Below are 13769 nucleotides of genomic sequence, written 5' to 3' on the forward strand. Positions count from 1 at the left end.
TACGAATTTCTAACTCCAAAATGTGTTTGAGAATTTAAAGTGAATGGATTCTATAAAATAAGACTTAATGTGAGCCACATTGTGAGGTGAAAACAATTTTGCAATTTTTTGAACAGATTTTTCAAATTTGACATGCTTATTGGGTAAATTTATGGTGGAATATATATTTTTGAAGGATTGAACTTTTTTTACAAAATGTATTTAAGTAATCAAAAAAAGGTAAATATTTGAAAAAATAAAAATGACCGTATACTTATAAGCTTATAACACTTTAACAAAAAGTTTCTGTTGTCATCTGAAGACACTGGAATTATCCATTTGATGTCCTATAGAATGGTGGCTTAGAAATTTCAGCATTTTAACAAAGAAAGTCTGTTCTTTTAACAAAAAATCTAAATTTTGTCCAAATAATGTGAACTTTGCTAACTTGTGTATTTGTTTATAGCTACAAACAATCCATTTACATTAACAATATAAAAATCATTTTCAAAGATTGAAATTTTGCTGTCATTTTTTTTATGCAATTTTATTTTGCCAACATTAGAAATGCTTCATGGAACTCTTCTTTTAGATAGTTAACAAATTCAGGGCTTATTAAAGCATTTTGCTCTTGTAATTTTTAACCCATTTAACAGGATGTTTTAATCTTACTGTTTAGTTTCCATTATTCGCTGTAGTTAACCATTGTAACTTTCATTGTGTTTATGATGAATAATTATTTTTTGATATTTCATAATTCTAAAATTCAACGTTGTTTAAGTTTGTGAGTTTGCTAAGCAATGAGTTGCAATGGAGTTGAATCTCCCTCATGGAAAGAAAAAGTTTCCATTTTCAGGAAACATTTTAATGTTGGAGCTCAATTCGATTCACACAAATAATTGTTATAAGTAAGCAGCTTATGGCTACTTTATATCTGACATGCATGTTATGTGCAAATGCTATAACAATGGTATTCAGAAAATGAACACCAACTCTTTAACACTCTTACTGAATCCTTAATCCCTGATTTCTATTTTTCAGACTGGACAGCCCCAACAAGGAGCTCCTGGTGCTCCTGGTCGCTCTACAGATCCTGATAAAAGTAAACTTATCCAGCAACAATTAGTGCTCTTGCTGCATGCTCACAAATGTCAACGAAGAGAAAATGCAAATGGTGAACAAGCCTGTGCTTTACCTTACTGTCGTACAATGAAAAATGTCTTGACTCATATGACTTCCTGTACGGCTGGTAAAACATGTCAAAGTAAGTGAAATCCATATTTGAAAACTGCTTGGCCTATAACCAATCCACTGTGATATCTCATTTGTACAAATGTAAGCTTATCTGAACAATGAGCAAAAAATTGAAATGTTCTTGCTACTGTTTGATTCTTTGCCAAATATAAAACACTGAATATTAATTGCTTATTGTTGTAGAATTTTGTTATGATAATGTTGCTATGAAGGATATTTTGCAAACCTTTCATTTCATTTTTCAGTTGCACATTGTGCCTCGTCTCGCCAGATTATTACTCACTGGAAGAATTGTCATAGAAATGATTGTCCTGTATGCTTACCATTAAAACATGCTTCAGATAATAGAAGAAATCCAGCTGGTAAGTAGTATAAGTGTCTTTTTGGGTTGCAAAAAAAAGGTCCTGCAAGATTTAGCAGTTCCTTCAATTAAATGCTCTTTGCCCAGGTTTTGAACAAAAGAGATGTGTAATAGTAAGAATTTAAGGTCTTTTCTGAACATATTTTCCTATTTTTTTTTAACTTTTTGATATCCTAATTTCTGCTGTAAAAATGAAATAAAATGAATGGAGTTTAACGTCAATTTCTGTTGTAGGTGGTGGAAACATGGCTCCCAATACTAACATGACAGCACCTAGTACATTGAATGCTGTACCACAAGGTAGTGGTAATGTTAGTGAAACAACGTTTAAACGAGCAGTTGATGCTCTAGGTTTATCTAATCGTCCACAACCCCCAGTTCCCCCTAGTGGTATGTATTTTATAATTATGACATTTTTATTTTCTATTTTATAGCATTCTTAAGCATACACATTTATATATGAATATCCGTTGATGTTCTATTTGACTGGCAAAAGAAGTCGAATTGAATGCCCTTCAAATTATTTTAGACCTGTATATTTGTCAAATTAATATTGTTTATTTCTTGTCTTTTCAGCTACAACTACCTTGAATCAACAAAATCAAAATAATGCTTTACAAGCTATAATAGGTCCAGGTGGTATGGCTCAACCACCCACAATGACTGCAGCATCATCAGAAGCTTTACAAAATATTGCCATGACGTCACAAATGACTAAAGATTGGCATCAAGATGTTACGCAAGACTTGAGAAATCATTTAGTGCATAAATTGTAAGTAAATTGCTCTTTAGTGTTAATTTGGCATTTACATTCACAAGTTGTAGTAAGACAATTTTGGTACAAAATTTTGACAAATCCCCATCCCTCTCCCCTTTCATAAACTTAAACATCTTGGTTCCTCTTCCAGAGTACAAGCTATATTTCCTACACCAGACCCAACAGCTTTAAAAGATACTAGAATGAAAAATCTGGTGGCTTATGCTAGAAAAGTTGAAGGTGATATGTATGAAACAGCTAATAGTCGAGTAAGTATTATTATTATATTATTCACAGCTTATGTACAAAACTTTTTTTTTGTGCCATGGCCAATGCTTTTTGTTGACCCATATCTAGAATTTGTATTCATGAAAAGTTTTAGAACTAGTACATTGGTAATTAACTTATTCATCTATGTAAGAAGGCAAAATTCAATATATTTTCATTAGCTCAACAACATTGAAAGTCACAAAAGAAGCTCCAATTTTTGGCAGGATTTTTTGAACCATTGGATTTTGTAGTTTGTTTCTCTAAATCTAATGAGCTAATACACATTCTGAATATTTACACATTTTATCTTACTTAGTGTTGAGGATGCTTAGTATTGATAGGTATTTTGTAAAATATTTTATTCAGCTTATGTGGTGTTGTTCATTTTGCACTAAATATAAATATAAACTTGTAATATATTATGATATTTGATTTGTAGGAGGAATACTATCATCTTTTAGCTGAGAAAATCTATAAAATTCAGAAGGAGTTGGATGAAAAGCGTCAACAGAGAATACGTAGTGGACAACCTGGTCCACCTGGTCCTCCAGGTGTACCTCAACCGAGAGCTAATGCACCGCAAAGTAAGTCGTTTGTTAGAAAATTTGAAACTATTATACTCAGCAGGATTTGATTTTGATTTTGATTTTTGGTTTGCTGAAAGGTTTGTCCAAGTTGGCATCATTTTCATTATTTGCCTACTATACTCTTGATCATATCTTGATATGGCAAGTTAACATCAAACATTAAACCATGAAAATATTATTTATATGTGTCTATTTCAGATGGCCCCCTTTCAGGATTTAATGCAGCTGAAAGTTTAGGGCTAACTAATTTAGTTCCTGGTCTTAATAATTTATTTAATCATCAACAACAACAACAGCGTATGCCTGTTCCAAATGCTGGTCTACCTGGCTCTCAAAATCAGGTATTTGATTATTTCTATTGTATATCACCCAATGATGTTAATGAAATTAAACAATTTAAGGAATATTACCCCCGAAAAGAACTAAATTCCCCCATTTAGCCAATAAGAGTATATATTCATCAATAGACTTACATGGTGTCATAACTATATAACGGAATTCTGTATAATCTGATTAAGCCATAAAATTGAGTAATTATTTTAAATGAAATTTTATTTTCAGCTCGGGGGCATGTTGAATATAAATACTCTACAGAATGACAATAATCCACAATTAAAACAAGTTCTTCAAGGTTCTCAAGTGAATCCCATGGCACCCAGAATGCCTGGTAACCAACAACTCATGTCTCCACCTTTATCCCAACAACTTCAAAATAATTCTCAATCTCAGCAACTGATGCAACAGACAGGACAAGGTGGGCAACCACCGAGCTCAGTTTCCCAAATACATCAGTCACTGAGTAAAATCTTGACACCACAAAACCAAACACCAACATCCACTGTACAATCCAACTCGTTGAACCAAGCCTCTGCTCAATCAGCAACTGGACTGCCGCAACAACAGTCACAACAGCAACAGCAGTCCGGTAGTGGTAAGCAACAGAATCAGTCTCTTGGAGGATTGATGGGTCCAGGTAGTGTACCTAATGGCACTCAATTAGGACAAGGTGGACCTACATCTGTTGGTAAGACACTACCAGTAGCTACTTCTCCTGCTCCAGTTGTCTCTACAGCCTCTTCTTCCATCAATCATGTAAGTCTAGCTTATTATCTTCTGTATGTCAACTGTCAAATATTTCTCAGCTAATCTGATGATTAAAGAAAAGGTGACTGAAGGAAATGACAAAGCTTGAGAGTTTTACCAATCTGGTATCATTATCAAGAAAATTACATTTTGCTCATACTTTACACTTCTTGACTTAGGTTTTGACAACCATATCTATTTTTATTTCCAGGCTGATAAAGCAATGGAGGTGAAGAAGGAAATTAAAACTGAACCCACTTCTAATAGTCTGTCATCCTTATTGTCATCACCTAGTAAAGATATGTCTTCTACAACCAACGCTGATCCTCCATCATCAGTCAGTAATGGTACTGGTGTCAAGACTGAGATTAAAAATGAACCAGGAGTTGTCAAAACAGAACCTTCTGAAGCTATGGATACCACTTCTGCTCCACCTTCTGTCACACCAAAACCAGAAGGAGGCAGTGAGGGTACAACTGTTGCTGAAGCGGATACAAAACCAGACACAGAAGACTCGTCTCAAGGGGCACCTTCAACACCTGTACCAACAGCACCTAAATCAAAAAAGAGTAAGTATGGCATCTAAGATAATTGTAGGCTCTTTGATTCAGTTGAAGCTTGAAATATTAGTATCATAGAGGATGCTTTAGGTCCCTTAGGTTTATATTTATTTTATAAAAAAGGCATGTTTCTGAGATACAGTCGAATCGAGGCTTTTGAAAATATTCAATTCTGTTTTTTCAGTCTTTAAACCTGATGAATTACGGCAAGCTTTAATGCCAACATTGGAGAAATTATACAGACAAGATCCTGAATCGCTTCCATTTAGACAACCAGTAGATCCTGTACAATTACAGATTCCGGTAGGTGTTTCATTCTTACTCTCGATATAAAAATATTAAAACAGATCTACAACTTCAATAGGGACGCAGGCTGAAAATAGGTCAGTTGTCTGAAGATTGTTACTATGATACTGTGATATCTTGATCTGTTAAGAAACCTTGGCTAGCATTTCTATAGAATCTCCATTTAATAATGAAATTGTGAAATGTGAAGTTATATTGATGTTTTTTCTGTTAACAGGATTACTATGATATTGTAACTAAACCTATAGATCTATCAACTATAAAACGTAAATTAGATACAGGACAGTACAATGATCCCTGGGAATATGTGGATGATGTTTGGTTAATGTTTGAAAATGCTTGGGTGTATAATCGTAAAACTTCTCGTGTCTATAAATTCTGCTCAAAGGTAAGTTACTTACATCTTATTCAAGACTAAATTTCATTAAGAAACTTTTTGTTGGAAAAACTCCAACTGGAAAAACTTAAGTATTTAAAAAAAAAAGTCTACTGTGCCCGTGTTCATTCTCAATTGGTGAATCCTGCACGATCGGGATTTATGGATTCAAACAGAAAGTTCAATAGAACAAATTTGAACAGGTAAAAGTAGGTGTTGACATGATTCAAAATGGTGGAGAAATGTATAGAATTAGAAATTTTGACTATGAAATATCCTATTCTGTATAAATTGATTGAGGCCAGAATTAGAATGGACAGAACATGTTCAAAACTCGCCAATCAAGTGCCACCTTTTCTGTTATTTTAAGAAAGGGTTATTTCCCTTATATTTTTGCAGGAAGTAGACAAGGTATTAAGTCTTTTGACAAGCTAAGCTTATTCGTGATAGTTTTCTAATGAAATTTCATCTCACTTGGGAGGATGTCAGGCCTATTTGACTTGTACCAAATTGGCCGACAAAGTAGGAAAACTGAACCATTATCAACATATTTTCATGTATTTCAGCTTGCCGAAGTATTTGAATCTGAAATTGATAGTGTCATGCAATCATTGGGCTATTGTTGTGGTCATAAATATACATTTAGTCCCCAAGTTTTATGTTGCTATGGTAAACAACTGTGTACCATACCTAGAGATTCTATGTACCGTAGTTATCAAAATAGGTAAGTTAGTTTGTATTTTATAAGAGAATGCTACTGGACTTTAATTGACTTCACATATTATAATTTTTTACTATGCAAATGTGATAAATTTCTCCCAAGTTCAATTTGACTATTGTCAAAAACATGTCAAATTATACAAAAATGAAACTGTGTACAAATTTTCTTTTCTTTTTGTGTGCATAGAGAACATAGTTTCCATTTTGAATTTATCTCATGTATAAAGAAGGCAAGATAATTCAGTCGTTCATTTAAAGAAAAAAACAAAATTTTCTGCAGAAAAATAGAACGATGCATTCATTCATATTTCATCACATTTCTTGTAATTGTTGTGTATTTCTCATAATGTACCTATTGCTTGTACTCTATGTATCTTCATCATTATTCATTTATTCTTTATTTTATATATATATATATATAATTCATTTCTTTAGCATGTACCTTAGTTTTATATGTAGCTTGTCTTGTGTCATTATTTTTTGTACAGTTATGCTATCATATATGCCTAAAGAGATTGTAAAAAAGGTTTTCTAAATTTTTCGTGTGTATCTGGGACACTGATAGCATCAATTTACACCATTCCAATTTTCAATCAGAAGTCTGTTGTTCTTGCAATTTTACTAAAACTAAGTGTTTGATAACTCACAAAATATGCTTTAACATGTAAGTTCCTTCACGATTAGTGAAGTCATCAAACACAAAGTTTTAGTGGAATTGCCAGAACCACAGACGTCTGATTGAAAATTGGAATGGTGCAAATTGATACTATCAGTGTACCTGATACACATACAGAAATTAGGAAATCACTTACAATCTTTTTATCTTGTAGTGCAGTTACGCTTAGCTTAGATTATTATTAACAAATAGTCCGTCAAAGATATATGTACACATGGATGCAAAAACCATGAATATAACACAATACGGTACATTTTAAAAATTAAATATGCTCACTTTGAGGTTAAAAAACATCTTTGTGAATTTCTGTGGTTATTTCCTTTGAGGTAGATTAAAGAGTAATTAAAACTGTATGAGGCATACAAATACCAGTATTGCGTTCATCAGTCCTTCATTAGTTCATACTTTGTATCTTTGGCGAAATACACACAAAGCTTATCTGTATGTAACTGTATCTTATTTATTTAGCTTTGTTTTATACTTATTTTATAGTACTCTTTCAGTCTATAATATATAGAGTAATTTCTTATAATTTACAAGAAAGAACATATTCAGATATTTATAAGGTTTTTCTCATCAGTATTACAAATATAAGGTTATTTGATTCAAAACTTATTCTTCAGAAATAGAAAACGATGCCAATTTTGTCCTCGTTTTGGAATAATGGAGAATATTCAAGCTTTCTTAGAAATTTTTTTGGCTCAGTAAATTTCAAAACTCTTAAATAATGCAAAACTAATGTATATTATGGACTGATTTTGCTTGTAGCTCTCTGTTTGGTTTGGTGCTTTCCCTAATGCTTATTTTTTTTCGTTTTCCTTTGTTTTTGTGTCGTCTCTTCATCTCATCTGGTGGTGTGTGTATTTGGCTGTGGGCATGCTCTTCATATATATAATCATACTGTAATAGTTCACGGAAATTGGGCCTTCTATCTGACAGATATGTGTTTTGTGAGAGATGTTTTCAAGAAATACAGGGTGATGAAGTGGAACTTTCTGATGATCCAACTCAAGTTGCAACGTAAGTATACTTATTTTCACCTTAAATGATGAGCTGTGGTGGCTCAGTGAGTTGAGATGTACCTCTGTCAGTGATGCAGTTGGGATGATACAATAAACTATAGCCCTTTATTACATGTTGTCACAAAATGTCCATATCGCATACTGCATGATTTGCCTTCTTTTTAGCCCTAATATGTATAGGAAAGTATGACATACAACTCTTTTTCACCAGTAAAGAAAATACAATTGTTTTGTTCATGTTTTTCAATATATTTTTGAATACTTCTGAACTTAAACCATTTTGTATTCATATTGATTTAGAAAAGATAAAAGAGATGCAGTAATACACATTGATAAGCTAAATCTGCATTCACTTCAACTTACTAACTTGTCCAAATTGTGTAATTTGCTATATTTCATCTCTTATCATAACATGCTTGTATAAAGGTTTACAACCTCTTAGGATCTCCAAAACATTGAAATTATTATACTTGATTAAAATGAGTCTTTGATTATCAGTAAACCTACCTGGTGTCATCTCTTTACAAAAATCCCTCTACCATCCATTAATTTATATTATTTTAAAACATGCTTTAGGAACTTCATGCATAAATAAACAGTAACATTTAACGTCTTGCTTTTTTTTCAGGAGAATTAAAAAGGACCAGTTTACACTTCAGAAAAATGATCAAATGGATTATGAACAGTAAGTGTTGTTTGAAATTATTTGACTTGATTTATGCCCAAAGGTTCAGCCCAATAAACTACACCTTTCGGAGTTAATCAGCCACACAAAGCCCAAAGCCATCCCAACCTAATACAATTCTTGTTCATTAAATATCAAATTCTACTGGAGAGTACCCTATTTCAGACTATTTTTTAGCTGTCCTGATGAGGATTTTATATTAGAAACACATTATGATCCCTATGATTATAAAATGATTTATATTTGTAGATTTGTGAATTGTATTGAATGTGGTAGAAAGCATCATGTGATCTGTGCATTGTGGTTTGAACCTATCTGGCCAACGTAAGTATTATTAGAATCTGTCATTTACATATCATGTCACATAGCATCAGCACTTATTTCTCAAAATTATTTATTTATAAAACGTCAGCATATTGGAAATGCAGTATTCACTTCCTACAAAATGATACTTGAACCTATTGTTGAAGAGATGTTACGCAATTATACAGTCTAGAAGCATAAAGTTATTAACAATGTTTTTTCTTATTTATTCCAGCTATACTTGTGATAATTGTTTAAAAGCTAAGGGTATGAAACGAAAAGAAAACCGTTTTTCTGCAAAAAGTAAGTATTCAGTATTCTGCAAATTAATAGATTAAAAATTGATCAAAGGGACAGTTTCTCCACTTTTTTTACCAATTATTTTAGCTAAGCCAATCAGTTGTAGAGTTCACATTCAAAATTATATCTTGAGACACTGCCATATAAAGAAAAAACATCTATAGAAATAGGAAAGAAATTTCTAGTTTAGGATATTTTTTAGGCATTATGCGATTTTTGATTTACTTCTGAAAACTATTCACATGTATTCAAGATTTAAATCAATCCCCCCAAAGAATCTATCTTTGTATGTGTATCAGAATCACATGTAACTCCTGTTTGCACCTTTCTTACTTTCTATCTGCTTGTCTGTGGTACCTTGTTTTCAAGAGAAACTTAACCAGATTATGATGTCTGCATTCCAAAATATATAATTTGGCTTTGACAGTTTATTGTAGAGTAATGGTAATAATTTCTTATTTTTTCAGAATTACCTACGACAAAAATGGGTAATTTCTTAGAAAATCGTGTGAATAATTATTTAAAGAAGAAAGATGTCGGGGCAGGGGATGTATCTATAAGAGTGCTATCTAGTTCAGATAAAATTGTTGAAGTCAAACCTGGCATGAAATCAAAGTAAGTTTAATTTTGTCTTATGGCTAATGAAGAATATTCTGATAGAAAAAACTCAAAAGTGGAAGCCAAGTAGAATTTCAGTAAATTTGGTTCAGATTGATTTTGCCAATAACGTTTGTTCCTTTAAGAAAATACAGACCTCCGAGAGTTGCCATATATTTCTATTCTAACAAGAAATATATTGATTTGATTTGCAGATCGTTGTGATAAATTTTGATTTAGGCTAATCATAGGAAATATTGAATTACAAATAAGGTCATTTTGACTCACAAACTAGGATGCGATACCGCTTGAACACTGACTCAAGGTATATCTATTAACGATTTTGGTTGGTTTCTAGGTTTCCTGATGAAGTGCCAGATAGTTTTCCATATCGATCAAAGGCTATGTTTGCTTTTGAAGAAATTGATGGTGTAGATGTCTGTTTTTTCGGTATGCATGTTCAAGAATATGGTTCTGAATGTCAAATGCCAAATACCAGGTATGTTTTTTACCAGTACATCCTTACCAACATACTTTTTAATCTTTTGTAGAACTTCTCATAGGAATGGCCGACTGATTGATCACCAAATACTTGTCAATATCAATATGATAAAGGGAAATGTTTACCCTATGTTTGACCAATCGTATCTTAGTCTCAGAAGCGGAATTTTTTTAGTTAAGCTAATCAGTCATAGTATTCATAGCTCACTGTCAAAATTCGAGACTTCAAATCCATTTGTGTACATTTCTAGTACTTCTGAACCAGTAGCTTTTCTCAAAACAATCTGAGCACTAGGACGTCCCAAAAACAGTGTTAGAAGTTAAGAGCCTATGATGTCCTAGTGCTAAGATCTTTTCAAGAATACAGGGCTTGGAGATTATTTACACATAAGCTTATTCAAGACCCAAATCAACCCCATAAATGGAGAACCTATCGCTTTATAGCAGCACAAGTCTCATTGCTCTTGACAATGAACTATTTACAACTGTTTCAATAAGAGTCCGGTTATACAGTTTTGTTTTGAATTGTCCAATTCCTGCTCAAAGCAAACAAAGCATTTCCTTCATTTTTCATTATTTTTACCCTTTGCCTATATTTGTAATTCCATGTAATTTATCTTTCAGACGAGTTTACATATCATATTTGGACAGTGTTCATTTCTTTCAACCCAGACATTTAAGGACTGCTGTGTATCATGAAATTCTTATAGGATATTTAGAATATGCTAAAAACATGGGATATACTGTGGCCCATATTTGGGCGTGTCCCCCTAGTGAAGGGGATGACTATATTTTCCACTGCCATCCACCCGAACAAAAAATTCCAAAGCCAAAGCGATTACAAGATTGGTACAAGAAAATGTTAGATAAAGCTATTATTGAACGTGTTTGTACAGATTATAAGGTATGTCAATGTTATAATTATATTGTAAGCAGTTGTTTTCCATGTTCTCTCATGTTCTTTACGAAAGTTGTCTCTGTTCTACTGAGCTGCACATAAAAATTGACTCAGACTTTGACTATGATTTCTAGTGGAACCCTTTTTATTTGTTGGATTCTTTATTCATTTAAACATATAAGCTGAAACATAACCTAACAATAATATATTTTAATGGTAATGCCTACCCTACTCTATGCAATGCTTAATTTTTTTTCTAGGATATTTTAAAAGATGCAATAGAAAACAATTTTCAAAGTGCTACAGAAATGGCCTACTTTGAAGGTGATTTCTGGCCTAATGTTGTTGAAGAAAGTATTAAAGAATTAAATCAAGAAGAAGAAGAAAAGAAGAAAAGAGAAGAAGCTCAGGCTGCAGCTGCTGAAGCTGAAGCTGCAGATTGTAATGATGAGGCTGAAGGCTCAAATGTAAGTGCAACTTCACTTTGTCATATTTTGTGACTTAACTCTTAGAAACTTTATAACTTAAAAATTGGATATATGTCAGCTTCAGGAGGATAATTATTTTATAAAATCATATCTTCCTTTCAAGATTAAATTTGTAAATTCATGTTTTTCCATTTTTCATAAAGGTCATTAGGCGTATTTCTAAATATAAGCTAATAAAATCAGCGTTAGTTTTAACATGAGCTAATATTATTGAAGAAACATTCTTTTTTGAGTCTTTGGATATGATTGGATTAAATCACTATATCTTTAGTTTTCTTGATCATCATTATTGAAATTTGTAAAAATATCTTCTGACATCACCCTATCATCATTTGGGGAGAGGCTATTTTTAAAAAGATTAAATTTGTGTGCAACATTTCAGGATGGAACTAAAAAGGGTGAAAAGAAAGGCCGCAATAAGAAAGCATACAAAAGTAAAAATAATCAGAGGAAAGTGGCCAAGAAATCCAACGTGCCACAGGGCAGCAACGATCTCACTAACAAATTATATCAAACTATGGAAAAACACAAAGAGGTAAGTTTATATGGCAGACTTTCACAAAATATGTAATTATTTTGAAGTCTGACTATCCTTGACAAAAGACGTAAACCAGGTTTCTCTTAAAAAATTTACTTTGTGGACATGGATTCAAGACCTTGAAGGCAATTAATTGAATGGCCATGGGGATATCTTAGATTAAGATTGAGTTGATGCTATCTTATACTAAGGATCAAGATCATTTCAATCAGCAGGATTTTTGAACATGCATCCACCTAATAATTGATTTGAATATTTTTTTTTTCAGGTATTTTTTGTGATACGATTACATCCTCAACAAAACCCTCCAGGCATGCCACAAATTCGTGATTTAGACCCTTTGTGTAGTTGTGAACTAATGGATGGTAGAGACTCATTTTTAACGCTTGCTCGTGAAAAACATTACGAATTCTCTTCCTTTCGTAGAGCGAAATATTCAACCTTGGCAATGTTATACGAACTGCATAATCAAGGAAAAGATGCCTTCTGTTATACATGTAATGAATGTAAAAATCATGTGGAAACCAGATATCATTGTTCCGTTTGTGAGGTAAGCAACCATTTTAAAACTTCATTTGCATTTGATGCATATAAATTCACACTACACTTCCTGAATATTGTGTTGGAATTCATTTTGACTTCCTTTAGACTTCCTTATCTAGTCATTTAATCTTCCATTGAGATGATGTGTCAGTTACAGATTTTAGATAAGAAATCTGTTGAATGAAGGAAAAGAAATAACCTAGAAAAAAAATAAAAATCCCTAAAATAATGAAGCTACTGAAGTTAATATTACCTTTTTCTCCTTTCTCTTTTCAGGACTTTGATTTGTGCGTTAATTGTTACAAGAAAGTTACTCATCCTCATAGAATGGACAAACTTGGTTTTGATCTGGATGACGGCTCATATAGTGGAGAAAAACAAGAAAATCCTCAGGAATCTCGTCGTCAATCTATTCAAAGGTGTATTCAGTCTTTGGTGCATGCATGTCAGTGTAGAGACGCTAATTGCAGACTTCCTAGTTGTACGAAAATGAAACGTATTGTTCACCATACAAAAACATGTAAACGTAAAACTAATGGTGGTTGTCCAATCTGTAAACAATTAATAGCATTGTGTTGTTATCATGCAAAACATTGTAATGAAGGAAAGTGCCAAGTTCCCTTCTGTACTCATTTGAAACACAAGTTGCGTCATCAGCAGTTACAACAGAGACTTCAACAAGCTCAGTTACTGAGACGTCGTATGGCTATCATGACTGCAACATCAGCAGGAGGACAAAGTTCTATGCAGGCAAGTGCACCACCAGCCTTACCAGGACCTCAACATTTGGGAAATGATGGCAAACCCCAGGGTACACCACCAGCTGGAGCAATGAAGGCAGCCCAAGAAGCTCAAAATGCTGCCATAGCACAGCGTAATTTAGTGTCAGGCCCAATGAATATTGGTGGCAAGCCAGTTAGTATGCAACAACAACAGCAGCCTCAACCAGCTCAAAAGATGGTCCC

General features: G+C 33.0%; 1 protein-coding gene across 1 annotated transcript; it reads left to right on the forward strand.

The window, feature by feature from the left end:
* Window positions 1-1068: 1068 nt before the first annotated feature.
* On the forward strand, window positions 1069-13527 carry LOTGIDRAFT_136183 (hypothetical protein; the record flags this gene model as incomplete). Its single annotated transcript, XM_009046637.1, has 23 exons — window positions 1069-1243; window positions 1479-1602; window positions 1806-1984; window positions 2171-2366; window positions 2503-2620; window positions 3061-3205; window positions 3407-3505; window positions 3831-4334; window positions 4513-4860; window positions 4988-5154; window positions 5375-5545; window positions 6100-6257; window positions 7869-7949; window positions 8580-8636; window positions 8886-8960; window positions 9175-9242; window positions 9707-9854; window positions 10195-10335; window positions 10962-11241; window positions 11496-11702; window positions 12130-12258; window positions 12530-12811; window positions 13081-13527. Coding segments are annotated over 23 exons (4299 nt in total), but the record flags the coding sequence as incomplete, so codon positions are not given.
* Between the last annotated feature and the right edge of the window lie 242 nt (window positions 13528-13769).

Source organism: Lottia gigantea, assembly GCF_000327385.1.
Source record: "Lottia gigantea unplaced genomic scaffold LOTGIsca_104, whole genome shotgun sequence".
Classification (NCBI taxonomy): domain Eukaryota; kingdom Metazoa; phylum Mollusca; class Gastropoda; family Lottiidae; genus Lottia; species Lottia gigantea.